The following is a 24859-nucleotide window of genomic DNA, read 5'->3' on the forward strand; positions in this document are numbered from 1 at the left end:
GTCCCATCACACACCCTCCCCAGCCCGTCCCGGTGGTCTGGCAGGGCCCATCCCCGGTTCCCCCCCCCCACTGGACTGGCTGCGGAGGAGCACATCCTACCTGCAGCCAGCACCCACCGCCCTCCTGACACCCCCTTGCCTCCTGCCCTTCCAGCACGGGCTCCCAGCGGTGCTGTCCCCTCAGCGAGTGGCCATACGTCCCGAAGTGGCCATACGTCCTGGTGCTGCGGCAACAACAGGGGGCTGCCTCCATCCCCCCCCCTTGCAGCCCTGCCACCTGGAGCATGCCGATCTGTCCCATTCAGTAAATCTCCAGGGTTTAGCGCGCTGAAGCTTTAACTTTTATTCTAGTTCAGTGTTGCAGGTATGTCCCAGCCCCCCTTCACGCTAAATAAAAGTGCTCCTGGGGTCAGCCCCGTCAGCAGCTGCCTCCCAAACGTGGCATTTTCCCAGCCAAAGCTTTACAGCTGCCCCCCAGCACCTCCGGCCTGTCAGTGCATCGAGGTGGGGGAACCAGCACTAGCAGCGCTTCACACCCCCTCCACGCTCCAGCCCACCAAATCCCCAGGAAAACCTGGGCTTGGAAAGACGAGGTGCACGGCTGCAGCGGTGGTGAGCAGCGTTTATTGGGGTATCCTTTGGGGATTGCAGCTGCCGCTGCTTCATCTGCCCCGAACGCCGGGGAGGTAGGGGGAAGAAAAAGCTTCCTACAAACTTTCTACAATAAATAGTTAAAACCGGTGGGTTTTGGTCTGGCACAGGGAGCTGCCAGCCAGGCGGGGCCGTAGCTGCATCGGTGGCCGGGCATGGCCGAGAAGCTGAAGCATGTGGCTGAGGGGCTGGGCATGCCGAGGGGTGCTCTGCCAGCGCTCCTCACCACTGCTTTCTTGGCTTCTTTTTCTTTTCCCAATAAAACAAGGCTTGTGCAACAACTGTCCATATTCCCTGCTGCTTTTGGTCCTGCCGGATGATTTCTGGAGGCAGTTGAGCTCCCGGCTGCCCCTGGGCACCAGCGGAGTGGGATGCAGCGGGGCCAGTGGGCTCTCAGCAGGGGAGCTCAGCAGTGGGGCCGCCGCTGGTGGGCAAGTGCTGCTCTGTGCCACGAGGCCTGCCCGAACTGGGGAGGTCTCCGCAAAACTTCTGCTGCTGATGGGGTCCTGGGGGTGGATTTAGGTGGGACCCTCCCCGACAGCCTCTCCCCACCCCCACCACCTGCCCTGCCCTGCCTTCACCGTGCTGGAGCCCTCCCTGCTCTGAACTCAGGGTGGCCAGGCTGGGCGCTCCGAGGATGCTGAGCAGCTCAGGGCTGGCTACCGCTGCAGCCCACCACGACCCTGCTGAGGCTGGGGAGAGGTGCCTCAGTGGCTCAGCCGCGCTCGGCAGGAGCGCTTCCTTTCTCACCGCTACGCTGAGCACGACAGGATATTGCCAGAGGTGCCAGCGGAGATGTTGGTGGCCCCACGGCAGCACAGCTGGGCAGCATGTGGCCCCCACCATTGCGTGGGGCTATCTAAGGTGGCACTCCCGGCTGTGCCAGGGGGAGCTGGGGAGCGAAGCGGGGTGCCAAGGCACGCATGGGGGTGGGGGGGGCTGAGCCGGCGCATCCCCAGCCCTGGCTCATGCCTGGGAGAGGCGGATAGGGTAGGTGACCATGTTGAAGCTGTCCCAGGCGAAGAGCTGTCGCTCAGTGGGGTTGTAATCCACCATGCTGAGGTAACGGAAGCGGTTCTCGAAGGGGATGCTGAGGGCCCGGCTGGTGCTGGTGGCTGTGTTGTAGGCGAAGTTGATGGTGGCGTTAGGTGCCGAGTAGCTGCTGACAGTGTAGAGGGTGCCGCAGATGACGAAGGAGTTGGCCACCCCTCGCTTGCGGATGTTGGTCTCCCAGGTCTGTTGGATCTCCAGCGTCTCAGGGTCCAGCTTGGAGAGGACGATGGCCCCCCGGGCCTTCTCGGTGCTGTAGATCACCCAGAGCCCCGTCTCATCCACCGCCAGATCGATGTCGGTGTAGCCCCCCCAGGAGTAGGGGTACTGCCCGTGGTAGCCGGCACCGGGGATCTCCCTCTGGGCCGTGACAGCCTCTCCCCGCAGGTCGTAGCGGGCCACGGTGTGGGAGCGGCGGGGCTGGAAGAAGAGCCCACCACGGTAGATGACAGCCCCCGTGCTCTCCAGGGGCTGCGGCAGGATGTGCACCTTGGCGGGGTAGCCCCGGGCCAGCTGCTCCGCCGCCTCATACTGGAAGAGCTGGCGCACCTCCGTGCCCACCGCGTCCACGCGCCAGGTGGTCTCCCGCGTGAAGGGGGGCACGGGCTCGGGGTCCTTCATCCACACGCCATACTTGCCCGCGATGGAATCTGCCCGGCCAAAGATGATGGGCTCCCCCACCCACACCAGCTCGCCACAGCCTGCTCGGGGACAGGAGGGGACAGAGGGGGGTTAGTGCTCGGCGGTGGCGCCCGGTGAGCCCCTCGCGAGGGCCAAGCGGTACCGGGGAGCAGCAGGGCACGGGGCCGGTGGCAGTACCCGAGTCCTGGCTCCCCGGCCGGCCGAGCGCCGTCTCCTCCAGCAGCCGGGACGCGGGAACCTCCGTCCTCTCCGACTGCAGCTCCTGGTAGGCGAGGGGCTGCGGGTCCCAGCGAGGGGCTGCGGCGTGGCCAGGCACGGCGTGAGCAGGGGCTGAGCCAGCCCCCCCCTCACCGCCACGCCTGCCCTCGGGGGGCTGCACGCCCCACTGCTGCCCCCCAAAATGCCAATGCCTCGGGCAGGAGCCCGGTGCCCCCTCCCGCTGCGGCGGGGCACGCTGTGACCTGCCGACAGGGACCCCACCACGCCGCTGTTGCCCCCCTGGCGCGGGGCTTAATGCTCCTTCAGGGCACTCCTAACCCCCCCAGACGAGCGTGGCCCCCCGCATCCCCGCTCCCATGGCGGGGTGAGGAGGGCTCCGGCTGCCGGCCCCCATTGAGGGATGGGGAGGGGGCTCGCTGCAGCAGCCTGTGCCCCCCTCCCCGGTAGGGCTGAGCCCACCGCGGGGGTTCCCGCCCGGGGGCGCCGGGGGGCACTTACCCTTGCCGGGGCCGCGCAGGGTGTCGCGGCCGGGCCCCTCGGCGCCGGGGGGGCAGCGGGCGGCCCGCAGCCGGGTGATCTCCTGGGCGCTGCTCTCCAGCCGCCTCCCCAGCTCCTCCTTCTCCCGCTCCAGCCGCCCCTTCTCCTCCTCCAGCCGGGATTTGGCCCGCAGCAGCTCGCTGTAGGCGGCCTCCAGGCGGGCGGCCGGGGCGGCCCGCTGGGGGTCCCGCCCGCCCCCCGCCTCGGCGCCCCGCGGCCCCGAGCCCCCCGTGCCCCGCTCCCGGCTCTCCAGCCGGCTCAGGCGGGCGGCCAGGGCGGCCAGCTCGGCCCGCAGCTCGGACACGCCGCCGCCATCGGAGCAGGTGGCCTCGACGGGGCTGGCGACCGTGAAGGTGTAGGTGCAGCGGCCGGAGCCGTCATCGGCGCGGCGTTGGGCGGCCGCCTGCGCCCGGCAGCCCAGGGCCAGCGCCCCCCCGAGCAGCAGCCAGGCCCCCAGCATGGCCCCGCCGCGCCCCCGCTCTGCCGCCGCCCGCGGCCGCCCGCATTTATAGAGCGGGAGGGCGGTGGGGAGAGAGGGTCGGGGGGGGACGGGGGGGGACGAGCCGGAATCTTCCAGATGCTTGTGGCGACGGTGGCTTGTGCCCAGCGGCACAACCTCCCCCCCCCGCCCCCCCGGGGCCGCTGGCCGGGCTCCGGCTGCCTGCGGCCGCCGCCGGGGCTTTAGTGGCGGGGCCGGCTGCCAGGGGCGATGCCGGGGGCTGTGGCGGCAGGACCCCCCCGCGGGCGGGCAGGGAGGTGTCGCACGGGGCCCAGCCGGGAGCGCTGCCAGCCGCCGGGTCCCGGGCCAGCGTGCTCGCGGGCTGCTGGAGCTGCCCCCCCGCCGGCCCCGGGTGCCGGGCCAGCCCCCACGGGTCCCGCCGCTCCGGGCCCCGCCCCCGGGCAAGCCCCGCCCCCGGGCAAGCCCCGCCCCTTTCCCCGCCATCGATCGCTCGGCGCTCGGCGCGGCGGGCGGAGTGCCGAGGCGGTCGATGGGACAGCTGACCTGCCGCTGCCGCCGTACCGGCCATTTCCCGCCGGCCCGGCCCGGAGCGGAGCCCGGTGAGGATGCGGCGGCAGCGGGGGTGGCGGTGAGGGGGTCCTGTGCTGTCGTGGTGGTCGGGTGTCTCTGTTTGGGCACCGGCTCTGCTTGCCGGCGACCCTGGGGCACCGGAGGGCTGCACCGGGGCGGTGGGGCCGGGTGAAAGCGCGGGTGCCGGGCACCGGGGCCCGTTGCACCACCCCCGCGGGGGGCTCTCGCATCCCCCTCCCCCGGGGTCCCGCGCATCCCCACACCCCAGGGCCGCTTTCTCCTTTCCCCCCACTCTCCGGGCCCACCGGTGCGGGGCTCCCTGGCACCCCCCGGGCGCTGCCCCGGCCCCGGGCAGCCCGGTGACCCCCCGGTTCCCCGCCCGTCCCTGCAGGCCTCTCCTCCCGCCTCAGACGCCATGCCTCCGAAATTCAAGCGGCACCTGAACGACGACGAGGTCACGGGCTCGGTGAAGAGCGAGCGGGTGAGTGCAGGTCCCCCCGCGGCCCCGTAGCGGGGGGCTGCTGCTGTGGGGGTGCCCCGGGTGGGTGCCCACGGCAGGTGGCTGTTTAAGGTGCTGTGGGGACCCCGGTGCTGGTAGCCACCGGGCTGGCCCGGGCCAAGCTATAGCCCCCTTCGCCGGAGGGGCCAGCGCGGCCTGCAGCCGCCCCATTGCTGTGGGGCAGCGGCACTGGGGCAGCGCGGGGTGCCCGTGCGGCTCTCCCCTGCGTGTGTTTGGAAACAAACCTCGTTGGGAGCTGCGCCCGCTTTGGGAGCCCCTTCCAGTCCCTTTAGGCTGTGGGCGCAGGGTCCCGGTGGGCTCCAGCCTCCTGCCCCTCTGCAGGGCTCGGCCAGGCCCGTTAGGCGCTTTGCCGAAGGGCGTGGGGGCGGCGGGGGGTTACCCTGCTCTTTCCAGGTGGATTTTTCTCCTGTCACCAACGTCCCTGGATGTTTCAGCCTTTGGATACGGGTCAAAGCGGTGCAGTTCCCTGTTTCGGACAAAGTGGATTTAACCTGCTGTGTTTATCCTGAGGTCGCGCTGTGCTAAACCCGAGTGTAGTCAATAGTCTAAAAGATCGCTGCAGCTCACAATAGCTGTCAGGGAGGCGAGGGTCCCATGCTGCCAAAAGCGGTTCACCTTGAGGTGTCCCTTGAGGGAGGTGATGGCTGGAACTATGGTGTGGTCTCACTGGTTGCTTAAGTTGATTGAGCCAATGTGACAAGGATGGCAACATAGGTGAGCTTCAAAATAAGAGCACTGTGCTTGCAAGTGGGAGCCCAGATTTATGCATAAGGGAAGCAGCAGCTGTTGGTACCACAGTAAGGACCATCCCATGTGTTCCTAGGCCCACACTTGCAGTGTGCCGTTTCCCCCTCTTGATTATTTTTGACTGTAAGTAGATGTTACTGGGAGCCCTCAGCTCAACTGGAAAAATCTGTGCTGCTCTGATAAGAGAAATGAACTCTAGTAACGTCTTTGTCTGAAACGTTCAGGATCAAGTGGGATTGTGAAGTTGCTCTTAAAAATCACCTTTGGATGGTGGGGTGGAGCAGCAAATCTGCGCCCAAGGGGAGCCCTTTGGCGCGAAGCAGAGGAGCTACAGACCACTCTGCTTTCCAGCCTGGCTGTAGCCTTTGCCCGAGTCAGGGGTTTGGAGTGGCCGACCCCCTCGGACATGCCGTGCAGGGAGCCCAGCGTCTTTCCTTGGCTTTTCTTGCTGCCATCAGGTGGCTGGAGAAACCCCATCCTCCAAATGGGGAGCAGACCTGACTTGCCACTGGATGGGATACCCCAGGGTGGCTGTAGGGGCAAAGCTGATGGGTTTTGAGGAGCTGCTGTTGACAGTGTGCAGCCCTGGGGATTGTCCCCTGAGCAGAAAGGGCCTTCCTTCCACAGCTGGCCTGTGTAGGGGCCCTGCCTGCCACTTTCCTGGGAAGAGCTCACCATGCTGAGGCACCAGCTGTTTCTGCGTCGTAGGGAGTTGCACTGACCCCTAGAAATGGGATCTGAACCTGCGCTGGCAACTGGCCGTTGATGCAAAACCAGTCCGGCTCAGCAGCAGAGGTGCAGGTTGTCCCAAGTCAGAGCTGTGCATCAGTCTGTGCTTTACACAGTTAGCCAACGCCACCGAGGTGATAATAGTGGCACAGAGATGTCCAGCTTGGTCCTTGGTCACAAGCAGAGAGGAACAGCACAACTCCAGACACTTAAAAAGTACCGTTGATCCCTTCCAAAGGAGGGCTTGCCTGAAACCTGCAGTCAGAAGATGCCAATTGCGTCCTAAGGGCTAGAAATGTGTGTGCGCAGTGATGGTGGCTTATTGATGAGGTGGTTTGGTTTTCTTTCTGTATTTGCAGAGGAACCTGTTAGAAGAAGATTCGGATGAAGAGGAAGACTTTTTCTTGTGAGTTTCTGAATGGCTGCTGTAGGGAATGCGATGTCTTAACTGCCTGCAGCTCTGAGACTGGAGGTGTCAAGTACCAAAAGCTGCTCCCTGCCACATAGGTGGGGGCTTGGGAATCAAAATCTTTAATTCCTTTGAGGTGATCTCCCAGAGCCTTGGTATTGAATGTGAATTGAGACTTAATAGGTGTGACCTTCATAGGAGTGGGGTGTCCCGCATATCCTAGGACGTGGGAGGGACTGATGGGAGGTATGAGAACAAACCTCTGTCTGCAAGGCGTTGGTTCATCTCTTGCATATCTTTTGAGTCTGGTTTAAAAACATGTTATTGTTGTATCTTCTGCCCTGATTGCTCTCTCTTCTGCCTGCAGGAGAGGGCCTTCTGGACCAAGATTTGGACCCAGGAATGACAAGATCAGGCAGTAAGTTGTTGTTCTTCAGTATCATACAGATAATTTATTCTGGCATGGTGAGCTCCTGCTGCTTGCTTACCAGAGTATTTTTGTGTAGTTCTAAACATGAAAACTGCTTCTGCTTGCTTTCTTCCAATCGACGTTTCCTACCCTACATGCCCACGGGTAAGGGAAATCTCAGACTTGATTCAAGTAATCAAGAAATTGTGCATTGACAGAGGCGAAGGGATAGGACTGTATCACAGGAGCTTTGTGAAGTTTGTAAAGCCCTTGCTGCAGTCTGGTGAGGACCTGTTCCATGCTTTTAGGAGGCTCTTTTTCTAGAGCATTAACCCTGAATTTTAACCTTTGCCAGCACCATTTTTTATTGTTTTGTTGCTTTTTTTCTTCTTCGTCCTGTAACTTGCTCCTCTGTGTTTCAAGAAAGCAAGTGGTCAGGAACACACCAGGACCATGTTTTTTGGGCAGCAGCTGGTCCGCTGGCCTCCTCTTCTTCCAGATAAAAACCTGATGTGGGTGACCTGGAGATGAGCAGTGACTCAGTGGGGTCAAAGCAGCTGGAAAACAGGAAACCATTACAGCTGGAGGAAGATTAGTATTAAGGCAAGAAGGGAGGAGTGAACACTCTGGATCCTTCTCCCATCGAGTCATTTCCTGGATGATGCTTGTTCTAGGCTCCAGTTTGTCCTGTCCTTTCCTATGAGGGATGCGATGGGGGTACTTAATGGAAAGGAGGGGGATATTCACAGACCCTGGTTTGTGTTGTGCTGCTTCCTTTGCTGACCTCTGCAGAGCCAGAACCGAGATCTGTGTGGGGACTGATGACCGCGCATTACTCAGACTGGATTGTCTTGTGTGCAGCCTGAGTGTTGCTCTTCATTAGGGATTTTTTTCATGCCAGGAAGAGGCCAGAGCAGCTTGGAGATGACTCATGGCCAACATCAGCGTTAGGCAGTGCTTGCTTGTGTGCCCGCCTGCCACATTACCTTGAGGGGCGAAGTGGGCTTGGGTTACACAAGAGGCAGTGGGTCAGTCACTGCACCCTGAGTTTTCAGGGGGTCTCTGTGTGAGGATGCTGTTGGAAGAGGCGCGCTGGTCCTTAGAGTAAGCCAGTGTAGGTAAAGCCTCCCTTGTAGGGCAGTGGCACACTGATCTGGAGTAAATGAGAAGTACAAGAGTTGGTTTTATAAGTGGGGTCCTGCCTCCATAAAAAGGTGGAGGGGGGTGATGTCGACCCCTTTGTCATCCTCTGGTGGAAAGGAATTACAGAGTGTCTTCTGCCTTCCCTGCATGGTAGGGGGAAATGGGAGCCCTTCTCTTCCTACTGTCTTGGCCAGGCAGAAGGAAGCCAAGGCTTCAGTAGAGGGTACCACTGCATCTGTGAAAGGGAAGAAAAATGAAAGAATTGCCCCAGGAGCTGCTGGGTTCATAGGTTTGATGTGAGTAACAGCCAGCACACGTGAGGCTTGCCCGTTGCCAGAGATTGCCTGTCTAGTGGACCTGGAATGCAGTATGTCCCTTGGGGTAGCAAGTGGCTATTATCTATCTAGTATCTGGAGCATCTGTTATAAAACGGTGTGTGTGTTCTGCTCTCATCAATGTTGATTGCTTTATTTAATAAGCACTTACATTATGTAGTCATCATGGAGCTTATTACGTTTCTGATCAGCCCAGCTCTTGTGCTGGACGGATTGGTGCAGTCTGGTAATGATGCAGTTTGCTCTGGTTTCAGCAGAGGAGGAAAGGAGGATTTAGTTGCTGCTGAAGCACTGTAAGGAAAAGACATTTTAAGGAGGAATTTGAGCATTTGGAGAGCTGAGGCATAGCTGGGCAAAGCTAGAGGGGCTGTAGCTGTATGGGGCTGGAGGAACGAGGTGTGAAGATAGGCATAAAGGGAAACTGGATGGAGGATTGGATAGAGGAAAAAGTGATGGGTTTATGGGCGCAAAGGTGTGGAACATGTTGAATGTGAGGGGCAAGACTGGAAACTTTCCCTAGTTGTCCTTGGCAGTGAAAGGGGCTTGGGTCAGGGTGGGAGAGTTTGGCAGCAGAAACCCTTGAGGCTGGCTCAGCTGCAGAAGGAGATGGTGGGGAGCACTGTAAACCTCACAGGGGAAAGAAATGAGTTGGAGCCAGCAACAGTGGTGGGAGGAAGCGTCACGGTCCCCTCCGTGCTGTGTTTCCTTTTGGTGGATCTGGAAGTTCAGGCTCCTTTGTCCCAAGAGCTGCTTGGTTGGGGTGGATGCTCCTCTGGTAATTAAGCGGCCACATGGGGTCCCTTAGGCTCCCTCTGAGACCTCCCAGTCCCTGGGGTGGGCTGGGGCTGAAAGGTAGCTTTTAACAGGCTTTTATCCTTTTTCCCCAAATTACTAAGAACAGGTAAGGGAGAGCCGATCTCTCTTCTCTGCCTTTGCTTCCAGACTCTGTGAGAAGTCCTGAATGTGTATCAGAGAGCTCTTAGCGCCTTTTTGGTGGAAGGTGGGCTGTTGGTCTTCCACCTGGGTTTCCTTTAGTTAGAACAGGAGCCTTTCATCACATGTCATCTTTTCAAAAACTACCAAAATCACCCCGTTTTTCTCTGCTGCTTGATCTCCTTTATGCTGATGTTTCTGCTTTCGGGTGGCTGTGCTGCTGGACTCGGGTTCCTGCTTGTGCTGGCTGTGAGGCTGAGCACGCTGCTGTGGTTCTCTAGGGGCCAGTGTCTGGGTTCCTGTGATTCCCCCATTGTGCTGCTGAGGGTGGCCAGCATCCGCAGCCCTGGGGCTCGGCCCCGGTGGCCCTGTCTGGCTGCAGGCCCCCAGCTGCATCCCGAGGAGGGGAGGGTTTGGGGAATGGTTCGAAAGCAAGAGTTGACAGCAGCTTCCCAGGACCTGGCTGCTCATAGCCGGTGGATGGTTGTGCAGTGGACCTCAGCTGTGGTCCAGGCTTTCATTTGAACGTGACACCAAGGCTGTGTCGTCGGGTGTCACTGTTGGGTATAGTCCTTTCAAGGATTGAAATTCTTCAGGGAGGCAGTCTTCTTCACAGGTGAGATGAAGCAGCAACTTAAACCCAGGGATCTGTGGCATGGCTCAGTGCTGATACCCCGTTGCTGAGTATGGCAGGGCTTTCTGCCAGGCAGCCCCTCTGCAGAGAGCCGTGCCTCGGGGAGCACTGTGCTGTGCTGGCCTCCTGCCTTTGCACTGTCCATCTGGCTTGGTGCTCTGTCCTGCTCCCTCTTCCCTGGGTTACTGCCACAACGAGGGGTGTTTGGCTGTAATTTTCACAGAAATACACAGCACTATTAATATCATTGGGGTGGAAAATAGAAGTGTGTCATGCTGGCTGTAAACAGCCAGCTTGGAGACAAGCAGCAGCCTTGAGCAGCACATCCCATGGTGCGTGCACGGCCTGTTTACGGCGTCTGAAGAATGCAGTAGTGTTGTTGGCCCAACACCGTGACCAGCCCAGGGAGTTTTCGGTAGCTAACCCAGCGTGGCCAAAATGGAAAGGCTTATTCCTCTGGACCTGGCAAAGCACAAGAAAAGAGGACTCTAAACCAAGCTGAGCACCGTTGGGTGTCTTGTTGTTGCTTTGACAGTGTATGCTTGTCCTTGTTATAAGCATCATGTTTGCAGTAATTAGTAAGAAGGAGGTTCATGGGAGACATATTTTATGTTTTTGTCTTGTTGCCTTTCCTGGCAGGTATTTATTAAACTTTATTTCTCTTGGAAATCTGGCAGGAGTGAAGCACATGAAATGTATGGGTCAAAAGCCAATAGCTCCCTAACAGGAAATACGCTTCGTATTAGAGGATTCATTCTCTCTTGCCAAATAAAACAAGAAAATATTTTCTTCTTGATACAACTTGAGTTTCCAACCTCGAGCGTGCCAAATGAGTGGGAATTTTTCAATTTGTTCTGAAACTGCAGGGCTGATGCATAGGCTGGGCATCTTTCAGCCCCCTCCTGGAGAGGCGTCTCTTGCAGAAGTGATGGAGGGGAAAGAGCAGAAAGCAAGGACTGGCTTAAGGTCTGGTTAAGGCACTGTGTGGAGATCAAAGTTTCATTCCCTGTCTTGGTCTCTTCCTGGGTTTTGTTTTTTTTTCCCCCAGGGTTCTCTTTTTACATCAGATACCAAAAGGTATCGGGTTGCTCAAATGTGTCTGTGTTTCATGGGAGTTAAACATCTCAACATTCGTGAGAGTTCAAGCCTTGATTTCTCTGTGCCTCCATTCTCCGTCTGTGAAACGTTCTGTTCTCTTGGGGGCAGCTAACAGCGCACCCAGGCTATGGGCAAGTAGCAAAGGTACGCAGTGTTTTGTCGGCCACTCAAGTGAAAAGAGGTGGGATGCTGAGATGCAGCTTGGGCAGTAGGGGTCTGTGCTCCATAGGTCTCTTCCAAATGCTGGTATGCAGCAAAGCAGCCTGAAGTTACTTATCTGCCCACTTTGTCTCAAACGCTTTGGGATGCCCTGGGACTGCAGCAGCATCTCCCCAGGCTCTGACCTGTACTGGCAGGTATGGGTGGCGCTGCGTTGCGCTGCACATTCCTAGATGTGTTGTAACCTTGTGTGCTCCCGCTTGCCGGTTGTACCAAGATAGCATGGTTACAAATCTGTTGTGGGAGGAAATCTCTTTATTTTGAAGCCAGTAAATGATTTTAGAAACATTTACATACTGTAAATGTAGTCTTCTGCCTGTAAAACTCATGTTTAAGGCCGTGGAGTTTTTGCCAAGTTGGCTCATCTGGGATAGCAGATGTTTCTGCTTTTCCTTTCTCGCCCGAAGCGATAGCAGCATTGCTGGCAGCCCTGAGCTGGGACTTGTCTGTGGCACCGAGGTAGGGAAAACCCCTTGCAGGGCATGCTGCCTCCTCACAGCCTCACCCACTGCCCCAAGGAAGGGGCTGCGCGTGTCCGGCACGGGGTGGATGCTTTGCTGCAGGTGTTTCCCAGGCAGCGCCTGCCTGCGTCCTCAGTGCCACCTGCTGCGCTTTCCCAAGGGTGGCACCTCTGCCACTTGCCTCGTACCTTGTAAAACGAATGGGAGGTCAGAACAGGCTCGCGGGCACAGGGCAGGTTCCTGCTGAGGTGTGTTTGGGGATCTATACCTTTTGCCTCCAGATTAACTCCTGGCAGGTGGCTGCCATCGATGTGGAAGGTAGGAGCTGCCACTGCATGGTGTAGGTGGGTTCAGAGAGATGCTTTTCCTACAGACTCTGCCATGCAGCACAGGGAAGGCAGGTTTCTTTCTTGTGGCGTCCTAAATAAAGCAAGTTTTTACGTGCACTGCTGGAGTCCAGCATGTGCCATGTGAGGGCCATTGAGTCAGAAATTGGCTTCAGAGGGATTGCCTGGCTGGTTTAGCTCTGGAAGCTACAGAGCCTGACCCGAAATGCTAAGCTGGGAAGCACCTTCATATTCGAACATCTGGAGCTCTTTCTATAGCTTTTTTTGGGGGAAAAAGCCTTTTCTTTTAATGACTTGCCCGTTTTTGGAATAACACGTAAATGTGAGCAAGGCATGTGCTTTTCCATTGCAACGACTACTGCTTGTTGCTGCTGCTTCTCATGCGTGCGTCTCGGCACAAGTGTCTACTTGGTGAGAGGCACGTAGCTGGTAGGGAGACAGGAGAAATTGGTCAATGTGGACCTATGTCTCTAATTAGAGGCATGGTGTCTAGGGCAAAGCCCTGTTCCTGGTTCTGCAGCACCCCATTGACTGGCCTTGGGCAAGTTGCTCTGAGTCTCTCTTGGCCCTGGTTTCCTGGGCCATGGTGGAGGATGTGGTGTCCTCATCAAACCAAGCGCTCTGAGCTCAGGTGCTGGATGATGGCTCTTGAAGAGGTGGAGCTGGGTCTGGTGCTGCTTCAGAGCTCTCTGATGAGCCACCTTGGTGAAAACCCCAATTTGGCAAACAACATCTTTGAGCTTTTGCATCTGTGAGTGGGGAGGAGAAGGTTTTGTGTGGGGCTAAAGAGGAAGATGATGTGACTGGGTAATTTGGGGAGCAGGACAGTGTGGGTGCTAAGCAGGCGCTAAAGATGAGGTGTTGGCACTCCTTCCCCTTGGGGACACCAGTGCTGCAGTGTTAATAGGAGGTGTGCATTTCTGGTAACATGGAGAGCTTCTGAAGTGGCCTGTTTGAGCTGCACATTTAGCAAATGCTGGATGCATTTTGGTATGTTTACAGTGCTTGGACATTTTTATTCAAGGCAACTTAAGCTGTCAAACCTAAGACTTATGCAGAGAGAGCTGCTTGGAGCTATTTCTGTTTTGTTGCCCTGTGTGTAGCGTTGCCTTCAAGACGTTGCTGTTGCCATTTACTTTCTGGGAACGGTATGTCTCAAGCAATGTATTGTCTCCCTCGGGCCCCAAGAAATTTCTTGTTTCTATCTCCTGGAAAAGAAAAATGTATTAGCTCCAAAATACAAACCAGAACGTAGCAGTATTTTTCCACCAGGAGAATTTTTCTCTCTTACCAATGTGGCTTTTTTATGGAGTGAATAAATGCATTTATAATAACCCTGCGGGTGTGATTTAGGCTACTGTTAACTGAAGCACCTACCCACAGAGTTGCGTAACCTATGAGAAGATGGATTATAATAACTTGGTTTAGTTCATATCAGCCATTTCTTTACTGTCCTCTTGATGTCCCTGGCAGAGTGGGTTTCATTTAACAACTCTGTTCCCGGGGGGGGGGAGCGCACCTTGCTTTGATTTCACCCCAAGTTATTTAGCAAAGGTGCAGTGCAAGGTTCTGTGAAATCTGGAAAGATAAAGGTGCAGATTTTATATAATTTTTTCCCCCTTTGTGAGCTCTTCTACAGCAGAGGTGCCCACCAACGGCAATTAGTGCCTTTTCTCCATGCATTTTTGTGTTAAAAGCATTATGGTGAGTGCCCCGCTTCTGCTGACTTCCCAGTGCTCTCTTTGAGCTCCTTGTGTTCCCTCGCCCTTCCTGGGATCACCAGAGAGCCACCACAGGCAATGCCGTGCCTCTAGCTTTCTCTGCATCATATCAACTTTCTTCCGCTGTTGTCCCCTTATGATTTTTGTCGGTGAGCTCTCAGCTCCCACCAGCCCGGCCAGCTATGAGCAAGGGCCAGCGCTGCGATGCACAGCTGGTGGTGCTCGCTTCTGCTCCTCATGCTGCCTTTGTTCTACTCTAGTGTCCAGAACCAGGTGGACGAAGTCATCGATGTTATGCAGGAGAACATCACGAAGGTGATTGAAAGAGGCGAGCGGCTGGATGACCTGCAGGATAAATCAGGTGCGATGCTAAATGCAGCTCTGCTGGCCTGTTCCCCATGTCTCTTTCCTGTTGCTGGGCTGGGTTACCTGGTTTCAGTTCAGAAAGTGCCTAATGACAGACCTGGGCTTGTATTTCTGTCCTTCCTGGGAGTGCTGTTTCCCAGCCTTGGGCTGCAAATCTGACTTTCTGCCAACATTTTCCTCTTTCCACCTTTGCCTTCTGTCGCTCTGTGCAGAGGCATTAGTTTGGAGACATTTGGGTGCTGAGATCTTGGTCCTTGAAGGTAGATTGGTCTGTCTCCCAACAGCCCCAAGCACCTCGGCTGTCTGCTGGCTTGCAGAGCAAATTCCTGTCCTCAGAGGGCAGCCAGTACAAAGGGGGCTCAGTGGGACTCTGCAGGTCTGTGTGTGCTCTAGCTAAGGGCGTCATGTTGGCGTCTGCTGTGGCTTTGGTGAATCACGTTGTGGTTGGGTCTTTTCCCCTAAGGCTGAATTTATTGCTTTAAACTGAATGGAGTTAGTAGAATGAGTGGATGCTCTGACTGCGTGTGCTGCTGAATCGCCTCTTTTCTTTCCTTTAACAGAAAGTTTATCAGACAATGCAACAGCTTTTAGCAACAGAGCCAAGCAGCTTCGGAGACAGATGTGGTGGCGAGGCTGCAAGGTGAGCCAGAACAGGAATAGGCAGGGGTGGGTTTGTGGAAGGGTGGTTACCTGCCTGCGCCTGGGAGGGGATGGAGAAGCTCTGCTTTCTGGCTGAAAAGATGCTGGAAGGCAATGACCTCCTTCCAGGTCAAAGCAGCTGCACATATCACCCTGGGTAATGTGCGTCTTTGCTCCTCTTGCAGATGAAGGCGATCATAGCGCTGGTGGCAGTCATTCTCCTGCTTGTGATCATTGGTGAGTAGCTCCAGGTCACCCCAGCCACATCTGGCACCGAAATAGTAGTGGTACTCCACGCTGTGAGTTACGTTGTGGTGCTGTTGTCCCTGGAGGAGAGCACCCAAGCCACTCCCATCAGGCCCTGTTCTGCCTTAAGCCACCATAAGTGGTGCCTGTAGACCACTCTGCGCTCCTCTTCTGCAAGGCTTAAACCTGCACGCAGGGGAGCAGGCTCAAATCAGGTCCTGCTGGCTGTGGTCAAAGAAAGCCAACATTGCCCTACCAACATTGTATTGATCCAGGGTTGGCACTGACTGATGTTGAGGCTGGTGGGAGTAAATGGATGAGTTTCAGACCAGAGCAGCATCTTCCAAAGGCTTCTCCACATGTAGCAACCGTCTTGCAATGGCCTGCTCCCTGCAAATGCTCCTCCCCAAAGCTGCAGGGCTGCTTAATTTTCAGCAAGTAGCTGTTGTGGCTTTGCTGTCGGTCTCTTCCCCTGCCTTCTGCCCTTCGTAGTCTCTGGAGCTCCCCAGAGCAGAGATGTCACTGCTTTTCCTACCAACAGGTAATAATGGCCAGAGCATGTTTCTTCCAGGCAGAAGTAATTTGGCCCTCTGCCTGCAGAATGGCGTGCTCCGGGGATCCAAGCAGCTTTACTGTATGGCCGGGTCTGGAGGGTTTTCATCCCGCTGACCGTAGCCAGGGGCAGCTCTGTAACTGTTCTTGTTATTGTTACTCCAGCAAAACCCTTGTGGCCTGTTGTCCTGTTGATACACAGCCTGCAGTGGGAGAGGCAGAGCTGGCAGCGGGGTGGGAGCGTTTGAGAGACAGACTGATGGAAAATCCCATCTGGTTTAATTTTGGGAAGCTGGAAGGAGATGAAGGTGGCAGGAAATGTTGTCTAGCTTGTGTGCAGGGAGCAGATTGCATTAGCCTGAGCTTAGAAACACGCTTTCCCTCGCAGCTGCTTGGTGTTTGTCACTACAGAGATGGTGGTGGGGGGATCACTCCGGCAGGGATGGGAGTTGCACACAAAGGTGTGTGGCTGACAGCTTGTTTCTTTGTGTTTTCCAGTACCCATAGTCCTGAAATACCACACCTGACAAGGCAGCTGGAGGCTTCGGTGGAGCTGGCTCTGGGATAACCAAACTGCTGTGTAATTTAAGTGAGATATCTGTATATAACTTTGAAGTTGTTTTTCTCCAAGGAGCGAGGAGGCGGCGGCAAGTAGCCAGTTCTAACAGAGCATTTTAAGAACTGCCAAATGACCCTTGTTTTTGGTCGAGTACCTGCTCCTGCTGTCAGACTTTTTTATAACAGAAGATTCAGTTCCCAAACCGCCTGTTTTGTGGAATTCTCAGTCTCTGGTTTGGAGCTGTCTACTTGCTGCTATGGTCTATCTGTATATATGGTTGAGTTGCAATATTAATAATAATACTGTTTCAGCAGTTCCCTGCTGTGGAAGGCAGAGGGGACTCTGTCCTCCTGTCAGAGTGAAGGAGAGGAAAAATGTCTGAAGAGAAACATGCCATTATGTTACAGGGAACTGATCCTTCTGTGGAGAACTGCAAGGGTGTTGTTTCTCTCTTGTTCAAAAAAAAAAAAAGGGGGGGGGGAGGGAAGAAATAATTAGGTTTTACAATCCAGAAGACTTCCTGGTTCTGCCATGGGAATGCACAAGCTCAGTGTTTTCAGTATTGCTGCTTACAGCTGTGACTAAAGACATTCCAGTAAACCTATTTTTGACTGTACATGTGGAGTTCCTGCACGTCTTCATAAAGTTTTGGAGGACATTCATGGCTCTCCACTGCTGGGAGTCCCTAGGAAATGGCCATTCCAGTGTTTTCATAATGAAAAGCAAGAAGTGTGTATAAAGCCCAGCTATTAGCCTGATGCTATATAAGACACAGCAGGAAGACGGCAACTCTCCTGAAACCAGGCCATGGTGAGCAAGCCCAGTTCGTATTCACAGCCTTTCCCCTTGATGTGGTGGTTGCCGTCCCGAATGCCAGCCTGTTTTGCTTCCCTGTGATCTGGTGGGGTGGGGTTTGTTCCCAGACACAGGCACTGGGGTGCTTGGGGAGGTGTAGGGGCCCCTATGCTGGATTAAATGTGAGCTGAGTTCCTCCATCCATGGGTGGGATTGCTGTGTTTTGGCTGTCTCCAACCTTGGTCTCAGGTGTTGGTGGCACTTCTGTCTGCCCTTTATTTTTGGGACCCTTTTTCCTTCCAACCCTGAGCCTGGGACTTCAGCTGAGCTGAGATCAGGCTCTCCTGCTTCTCTTTCTGCTGTCTCTTCTGATGAGAACAGCATTGTCCTGCTTAGCTTGTGTCTGAATTAATGTTGGAGAGGGGGAAACAGTGCCCCAGAGAATTCCCAGTGCCACATTCCAGCTTCCTCTTCTGAACCTGCCCCTGGGACCTTGTACAGTTTCCACCTGAGCGGTGGTCCTGCCTCATGCAGAGAAGGGGATTAAAAGTGAGCACAGCAGGCTAGAGCGTTGGATGTGATTACAAACCCTGCTTGCCCAGCTGGAATATAAACAGGGCTTTTCCCCTCTGTGGGCCCTGGCCTCTCCAGGTGGGAACCAGAAAGCCAAGCTGGGGGTTTTGTCCTGAAGTATACCCTGTTTTTTTAAGAGCATGCACCCAGCAGAAAGGACAAAAATCATCTTGCCTGTGCCTCTGGTCCTTTTTTCACCTGCCAGGGATCAAGCAGGTGGATGCAGAGGCACTGTCTTCAGGGGGACTGCAGGTCTGGCTGAGCTATTGGGTACTTGTTCTGCCAGCTGGAAAGTGAGTTAACAGCACTGTGAGCCTGTGTAACAGCTGTGCTGTGCCTGCTCTGGTCTGCCTGCCTAGGGCAGGCTTTACCTCTGCTGCTGGAGAGGGCTGCCGCTACCTCTGGCTTTCTCTCCCAGCCCCGTCTTGCCTTTGCTGCTGCTGCCACCACCCACAAAACCTTGGGTGCCGCAGGAGTGCACGAGGACTTCAAATCCCTGCTGGCACTGGATCTGAGCCTGAGAAATTGGTACGCAGTTGCCTGGTAGAGGCAAAGCCTGGCTTTAATGCCGGGCTGAAGGCCTCAGAAATGAGTGCTGGTAGGATGAAGGCTCCACAGCAACCCTACTGTATTAAAGAACTGCTTATAGCTGCCAAATCTGGAAGCTGCTGTTACACCCTCCTGAGTCCTGTCCTTGCTGGGTTCAGCAGATCTGTCAGCAGCATGTCCTTAGGAAGGGTTTCCAGGTAGCAATGAACTCCTCTCTGTGTGGGCACTGGTGTACCACCCCAAGTGCTGTTGCTAACACCATCCCAGCAGCATATAAAACAAGGTGACAAGGTTAGCACCCCTGACCCTGAATTGTTTTGTGTCCTGTGCCTGCCTGCTACCACAGGCTCATCCTTTGGGACCAGTGGGACTGGACCAGGCCCACCCCTGGCAGCCAACCACAGGCAGCAGCCTCCTTCCCTGGGAAAGCTGGCTTTCCCTGACAGCTTTGCTGGAGTCCTTTTGCAGCATGTTCCAGGATGCTGGGATGCAGGCAGTTGTACTCGAGATGCAGGGCAGGGAAAGCTGCCAAAGCCTTCAGTATGCTTCCCTGAGTTGCCAGAGAATCAGTTTTAGGTTCAAATCCCTCAATGCCAGGGGTTGTTCCGAGAGGCACCACCAGCAGCAAATCAACAGTCCTGGTCAGTAACTTCACAGTAACAATTTATTGAGCAAGTTTTATAGCTTTCAAGGCTGAAAAGGCCATTAAATGTCTGGTCTCAGGTATGTTACAGAGCAGTCCTCCTAATGTTCCTTTGAGATACCATGGTCTTTATATTGCAGCCTGTACTGTCCCACCCTGGACTGCTGGCTGGGAGAACTGTAATGAGTGGAAAGGGTTGTTTTTTCCAGCATCCACATGCTTTGGGGTCAGTTTTCACTTAGAAGATGTTATGAAGGACATTTTACAGCAAAAACAATTCCTTCACCCAAGCATAGGGTCTGTTTTATTCATTCCCTCTTTGTGCGCAAGACAGACCTCTTCGTTAGCTGCTGTTTTCCACATGATCGCTTTTTTACAGGGAACGGCATGTTTTGGCTGGAGTTGTGTGTTCCTCCTGCAGGGCTGGTTCCTCCTCTGAGGTTTGCTGGTGTGACCCACGTGGTGAGACCCCTGGGTCCCCACGCCTGAGGGCATGGGGACTGCAGGGCCGGATGGAGGGCTGCGGCTCTGCCGCAGGTGGAGAGGACTCTCCTCTCCCAGCTCTGGGACCTGGCCAGACCAGAGGGGAAGCTTCCCCCCGGGGGGGCCCGCTGCAAAACGAGCTTCTAGGGGGGTTGGAGGGGGCCTGGGTACGATGGTGGGAGAGCTCCCAGGACCCTGCTCCTTTGCAGTGAAGCACTGGGCGTCCCTGACCCGTTCCCCTCGGGCTCCATACCGGCAGCAGGGCCCACCTCTTGGCTCCCCAGTCCAGTTTTTGCTACAGCCGCCAGCTGGTCCCGCATCTACCTTCAGTTCGACAGAGCTCGGCCGCTCCTCCAGAGGAAACCTGCTGTCAGAAAGCGCAAAGACTTGCTAGAGGTCAGGGAATGCAGCAGCGGAACCCGGAGCACCACCCGCCGCCCACTTCCCGCCATCTACGTGTGATCTCTCTTCAAGGAAACCAGGGAGGGGGTTCCCCCGCCCGCGGCTGCCAGCCGTCGGGGAACTGAACAGGGAGGCGGCCGGGCCCGGCCCGCCGGCGGTGCCAGGGGCCGCCTGAGGCGGTGCGGGGTCGGCCCGTGGCGGGGACGCGGCCGACGGGGACAGGCAGCCCTGCCAGCCGCCCCGCCAACATGGCGGCCCGCGCCCCCCTCCGCCCGCCTCTCGCGAGGCTGCGCGGGGCGGAGCCGCGCACGCGCACGAGCGGGGCCCAGTGCCCGCCCCCGGCGGCCCGGAAGCTCCTCCCCCTCGGGCGCCGAGGGAATGGGCGCCGTTGGTTGGCGGCTGGGCGCGTAGGCGCGGGGTCAAGATGGCGGCGCCGGCCCGGCGGAGCGTGGTGTTTGTCACCGGCAACGCCAAGAAGCTGGAGGAGGTGGGAGCGGGGCGGCTGCCTGGCGGCGGCTGCCGAAGCCGGGGTCTGGGGTCTGGCCCTGACGGGCGGGTTTCCCTCCCTTCTCCCCCCGCAGGTCACGCAGATCCTCGGGGACTCCTCTCCCTACACGCTTGTGGCGAAGAAGCTGGACCGTGAGTTGGCGGCGGGGCCCGGGGGGACGCGGCGGCGCGGCGGGGCCGGTCGCCTCCTCAGTGCCGGCCTCTCTGTCCCCAGTGCCGGAGTACCAGGGGGAGCCGGATGAGATCTCCGTGCAGAAGTGTCGCGAAGCTGCCCGGCAGGTCGCTCGCTTTCTCCTTCCCCCTTGCTGCGGGGGGGGACGGGGTCCCGGGGGACGGTCAGGGGTACAGTTGGCCTGGCCTGGGGGGCGGCTGGGGACCCTGGGGGTGTCGGGGTACATCTGGCCTGGGGTGGGGGGCAGCTGGGGTCCCTGGGGCCTTGAGGGGAGTCAGGGGCACATCTGGCCTGGGGTGGGGGGCGGCTGGGGCCCCTGGGGCCATGAGGGGAATCAAGGGCACATCTGGGCCTGGCCTGGCCTGGCCTGGCTGCACTTCCGTTGCCTGGCTGTTTCTGTCACCAAAATGGGGAATGAGAAAACTCCTTAACAGCAATGTAGCATTAAGAAGCAGGCATTCTTTATTGCAGTGCTGGATGCATGGGCACCTGTGCATGTGCCACCTAAACATGCATGCCGTATGTTTCATTCAAACAAAATGGTACAGTCCACCCTTATGTTTATGTATTACATTTCTTGGGGAAATCGTATATCTTTATTCAATAGGCAGTACTATGTTAATTAAGCATCCTGCATGCTCCTTACATGTATCTCTCAGTCTCCTAAGGGGTCTCAAACAATAGTCGACCCTATTGTTACAGCTGAACAATCACTGAACCTTAATTTACTTCCCTTATACGGAGAGTCCAAGTTTGTTTAATTAGTTACCTATACAATGGTCTCCTCAGCTACTGTACAGTCTCCTCGGGGATTATAAGTTTTAAATGACTCTTTCTGTCTTAGCATGAAATTACACAACTAGGATTGGTTAGCAGTCTCTCTGCAGTGATACACTGAAACAAACAATATAGTTGCAAAACTAAAACTATATTACATGGTAACGTTTCTGGCCTACGCTGGGTGATGGTGAGTTCTCGCTGGTGACAGTGTTTTGGCAGTCCTGCTGCTGCTCCTCCGGCCTCCTGTGGTTTTGAGCAGCAGGACAACATGGCAGTGCCTTCAGTTCAGCCCCGGAAGCTGTGAGGCACAGAGTTTTCTGTCAGCTGGAGCTTCTGATGGATCAACTTCTGGAGTGATCTCTGGGATGGGTGTCTTAAAAGAACCAAGTGAGGGTTGGGACTGAAGGGAAATGCAGGCATGCCTTCAGGACACAGGCTTTCCTTTTCCTTGTCCCACCATTCCTGTCCCTCAGGAGGGCAGGGGGTTGTTCAGCTCTGCTAGTTTTTTTCCATGTGACATTTCCCCCTACTGTTGTTCAGCTACTCTGGCCTGTCTGGGGAAAGCATGGTTTTGATTGTGTCTGTCTGGTGTGGATTGCCTTTGAGGTGAAGAGCTCTAAGGGCTGGTGATTTTTTGTGACGTCCTTGTTATTGTGGAAATGTGAGAATAGGATTGAACAAGAAAATGGTTTAGAGGCAGGGCCTTCCTCTAGATCTAATGCTTCTATCTCTTGGGCTTTCACTGTAGGTTCAGGGACCTGTTATAGTAGAGGATACCTGCTTGTGCTTCAATGCCCTTGGGGGGCTTCCAGGACCCTACATGTAAGTAGGAGAGAGGTTGCTTCACCTTTTGTATTCTGGAGTTAGGAGCACAGTCTGGCAGGGTGTGCTTCACGGGGGTTCTCTGCGTGCCAGGAGCAATAGGGTCAGGGAGGTGATTACCACTCTGTGTCCTCAGCTTCATCCTGTACCCCAAGGGCTGGACTTAACTCTGTGAGCCCTGCTGTAAATCACGATGCAGGATGAGAGATACAGACCTGAGCTGTTGGCGCTGTCTCCTGATCTACAGTGCTGGCTCTTGTAGCCAGCTCGGGAACCTGGCCGCACAGCAGGCTCTGTGCATTTCAGCAAGACTCTGGGATCAGTGTCCTATAGGTTCTCATAGGGACTGCTTTAATCCAGCAGATAACAAGGTTATTACATTACAGTGTAACTCCTCTAATAAAATACTGCCTTAGCTCCTGGAATGAACTTGGTGTGATTAATTCTTCCAAACTCTCTGCTGAGCTAAGCAGAGACATAAAAACTTTATATGGGGAAGGTGGTGCTAGAACTGGCTGTAAGATGTGCACAGGTTGAGTTGAGAAAGGTATTTTGGCATGTCGGCACTCATGAGTGAGAACTGGGTTATTTACATAGTCATCAGTACTGCGATAAATTAAATACCCTGCTGCTGTTTTCATTGTGTCCCATTTAGTTTAAGAGCTAAGTCTGTTATTATTGGTAAATAGTCCAGAACAAGGTGATTTGACAGCAAATTTAAGAGGGGTTCAAAGGACTGTGAAAGTGTAAGCAACAATGTCATTTTTCCTCTGTTCTTCCCCTCCAGAAAATGGTTCCTGGAAAAACTCAAACCAGAAGGTGCTGCCTCCCTGTTCCTGCTCTGCATGTAACTCAGTCCTTTCCAAATGAAATGGATCCCTTCCTTTGCTGGGTTCTGCTGAATGTGCTTGCCCACTGTGCTGCCCATTTCATAGCTGGCTCCTTTCCCATCTGTCCAGCTCTGTCCCTTCGCGTTCTCTCCTTGAGCCTGTTCTGTGCCCTTCATGGGATGTTGTTTACCCTGATAGCCTCAGCATCATCCCTAGATTTCCAGACTCCTGCTTCTGCAGGCTGGTGGCAGGGCTTGTGGGAACTTCTTGTTCCTGCTGCTCCCTTTGGTTTCTGTGCAAGCGCCCCCTCCACCAATGCCCACCTCCCCTGGCATGCAGTGAGTGCATATTAACAGTGTGACTGCAAACCTCACACTGGTGTCATGAGCATGAGCGTTATTCATGCTAATTCAGAGTGGGCTGTAGTCCTCTCCGGTGCTGCACACTTGTTTGCTTCTGCTACCAAGTTAATAGCGGGGCCCGGCAGCTCATGCTGTGCTGGATCTGAGGCCCTGGTTTCAATCGTATGAGGGACCCAGCCAAGAGCATCCTTGTGTCTGAGCTTTGCCACCTTCAGGAGTTCTTCCTCTTCCTCGTGGATGTGAACATGGAACACTCCTCGATCCGTCTCTAGGTGGGTGTGTTGTTCTCCGAGGGAAAGGCAGTAATGCTGGGATCCTTTCTGTGTCGCTCAGGCCTGTACAAGCTGCTGGCTGGGTTTGAGGACAAATCTGCCTACGCTCTCTGTACCTTTGCATTCAGTACTGGAAACCCAGAGGAGCCAGTGAAGCTGTTCAAAGGCCAGACTCATGTAGGTGGTGTGCCTGGGAAACACACTGAGGGAGGAGGGCTGTAATGTGATTTTTGTAACAGCGTTTGCACAACTTTAGTGGCCCCTGGGTCACTGAATGCCCTTGGAGCTTCTCTGTGTTGAGAACAGGCTGAGGGAGGATGCAGTTGGTGCTGAACACTGCAGCCTTTTTGCCCAGCTGCATGCACTGAACACTGTGTGCTACCTCGGTCTCTTCAGCCCCCATGTCTCCCTCTGGCAGGGTTATATTTGAGTGCAGCTGTTAGCTTTGTTAATTGTGTGTGGGGGTAAAGGTGCTGTCAACATAGAGCAGCATGATGGAGCACTGAGTTTGGGGCTGCTAATTTTAGTCGCATCCCAGGGAGGTGCTGGGCAGGAGGGCAGCACCGTGCAGTGAGCCTGTGGTGGCCACTGCGGCATGAGGGATGGCTGCATGTAGCTCTTCAGTCTGTGTTTGAAATGTGACTGCAAGGGAAGTGCTGTGAAAACATGGCTGACGGGGCTTTTTTGCTTTCTTGTGACAGGGGCTGATAGTGGAACCCAGAGGCCCTCGAGATTTTGGCTGGGATCCCTGCTTTCAGCCAGATGGCTACAACCAGACGTAAGTAGTGTCTTATTTACAGCTCTTTACATCAGAAAACCCAGGGTAGAGTTTGTGCGGCGAGGAGAACCTGCTTACAAGGGAGGGTGGCAGGGAGAAAACTCCCTCCTGGATCTGAATGTGGTGGGTTACGGAGAATGCCTGGATCAGGACGGGGGTTGTTGGCTTTGCCACAGTGTCACTGCAGATGACCCGCTGGAGTTGAGCTGAGTGATGGTGAGCAGAAGGGGTGCTCTTGGTGACTGTGGGGGATGCATGCTGTAGCATCTCTACTGCTGAGGCTTGTGGTTTCTCTCCCTTCCAGCTACGCCGAACTGCCCAAGGCAGTGAAGAACTCCATCTCGCACCGTTACAGAGCGCTGAGTGAGCTCTCTGCCTTCTTTCTCCAGAGCAACTCGACAGACCCCCACCCTGGTCCCAGCTAGCCTCCCCGGGCTGCCGGCACCCTGCGCTGTCCGTGTCACAGCCCTGGGAGAGCTCTGCTCCGCTGTGGGCTGCCATTAAAGCTGTTCTTTTTGAAGCCACTGGTACCTTTTTCCTCCCGCCCTGTTTTGTTGCTTCAGAAGTGCTACAGAGCCCAGCAGGTCTGGATTATTTAAGCTGCAACGCTTGTGCCGCAGGGGTGGCTTGTGCCCCGGCTCCGGCCGGGGTGTTCCCTGCCGCCCTTTGTGCCTGGGGAAAGCAGGGAGGCCACG

General features: G+C 55.8%; 3 protein-coding genes across 4 annotated transcripts; 2 read left to right on the forward strand and 1 right to left on the reverse strand.

Moving 5' to 3' along the window:
* Positions 1 to 608: 608 nt before the first annotated feature.
* On the reverse strand, positions 609 to 3955 carry MYOC (myocilin). Of its 2 annotated transcripts, XM_055725181.1 has the most exons (3): positions 3061 to 3953; positions 2521 to 2640; positions 609 to 2402 (listed from the first exon to the last, which is right to left on the reverse strand). In XM_055725181.1, the coding sequence occupies exons 1-3, from the start codon at positions 3557 to 3559 to the stop codon at positions 1618 to 1620; spliced, it is 1404 nt and encodes a 467-aa protein (XP_055581156.1). In that variant the 5' UTR covers positions 3560 to 3953; the 3' UTR covers positions 609 to 1617. The 2 variants fall into 2 exon arrangements, with proteins under 2 accessions (XP_055581156.1, XP_055581158.1); XM_055725183.1 differs by lacking the exon at positions 2521 to 2640 and having other exon boundaries at positions 3061 to 3955.
* An 80-nt stretch (positions 3956 to 4035) lies between these two features.
* On the forward strand, positions 4036 to 16812 carry VAMP4 (vesicle associated membrane protein 4). The gene is made up of 8 exons (XM_055724929.1): positions 4036 to 4158; positions 4521 to 4610; positions 6485 to 6531; positions 6902 to 6952; positions 14095 to 14195; positions 14761 to 14840; positions 15025 to 15076; positions 16136 to 16812. The coding sequence occupies exons 2-8, from the start codon at positions 4545 to 4547 to the stop codon at positions 16162 to 16164; spliced, it is 426 nt and encodes a 141-aa protein (XP_055580904.1). The 5' UTR covers positions 4036 to 4158; positions 4521 to 4544; the 3' UTR covers positions 16165 to 16812.
* Positions 16813 to 19970: 3158 nt separating this feature from the next.
* Positions 19971 to 24684, forward strand: ITPA (inosine triphosphatase). The gene is made up of 8 exons (XM_055724928.1): positions 19971 to 20128; positions 20223 to 20280; positions 20363 to 20427; positions 21849 to 21922; positions 22710 to 22741; positions 23448 to 23563; positions 24088 to 24164; positions 24469 to 24684. Exons 1-8 carry the CDS (start codon positions 20066 to 20068, stop codon positions 24587 to 24589), a joined length of 606 nt encoding a protein of 201 aa, XP_055580903.1. The 5' UTR covers positions 19971 to 20065; the 3' UTR covers positions 24590 to 24684.
* The last annotated feature ends 175 nt before the right edge of the window (positions 24685 to 24859 follow it).

This window comes from Falco cherrug, chromosome 12 (assembly GCF_023634085.1).
Source record: "Falco cherrug isolate bFalChe1 chromosome 12, bFalChe1.pri, whole genome shotgun sequence".
Classification (NCBI taxonomy): domain Eukaryota; kingdom Metazoa; phylum Chordata; class Aves; order Falconiformes; family Falconidae; genus Falco; species Falco cherrug.

Coding starts and splice junctions, on each gene's coding strand:
- MYOC (XM_055725181.1), bottom strand. CDS start 3,559: ATGCTGGGGGCCTGGCTGCTGCTCGGGGGGGCGCTGGCCCTGGGCTGC. Junction 2,641..3,060: donor CCTGCGCGGCCCCGGCAAGG/GTAAGTGCCCCC, acceptor GCCACGCCGCAG/CCCCTCGCTGGGACCCGCAG. Junction 2,403..2,520: donor GCCGGGGAGCCAGGACTCGG/GTACTGCCACCG, acceptor GTCCCCGAGCAG/GCTGTGGCGAGCTGGTGTGG.
- VAMP4 (XM_055724929.1), top strand. CDS start 4,545: ATGCCTCCGAAATTCAAGCGGCACCTGAACGACGACGAGGTCACGGGC. Junction 4,611..6,484: donor GCTCGGTGAAGAGCGAGCGG/GTGAGTGCAGGT, acceptor CTGTATTTGCAG/AGGAACCTGTTAGAAGAAGA. Junction 15,077..16,135: donor TCTCCTGCTTGTGATCATTG/GTGAGTAGCTCC, acceptor TGTGTTTTCCAG/TACCCATAGTCCTGAAATAC.
- ITPA (XM_055724928.1), top strand. CDS start 20,066: ATGGCGGCGCCGGCCCGGCGGAGCGTGGTGTTTGTCACCGGCAACGCC. Junction 20,428..21,848: donor GTCGCGAAGCTGCCCGGCAG/GTCGCTCGCTTT, acceptor CTTTCACTGTAG/GTTCAGGGACCTGTTATAGT. Junction 21,923..22,709: donor GGGCTTCCAGGACCCTACAT/GTAAGTAGGAGA, acceptor CTTCCCCTCCAG/AAAATGGTTCCTGGAAAAAC.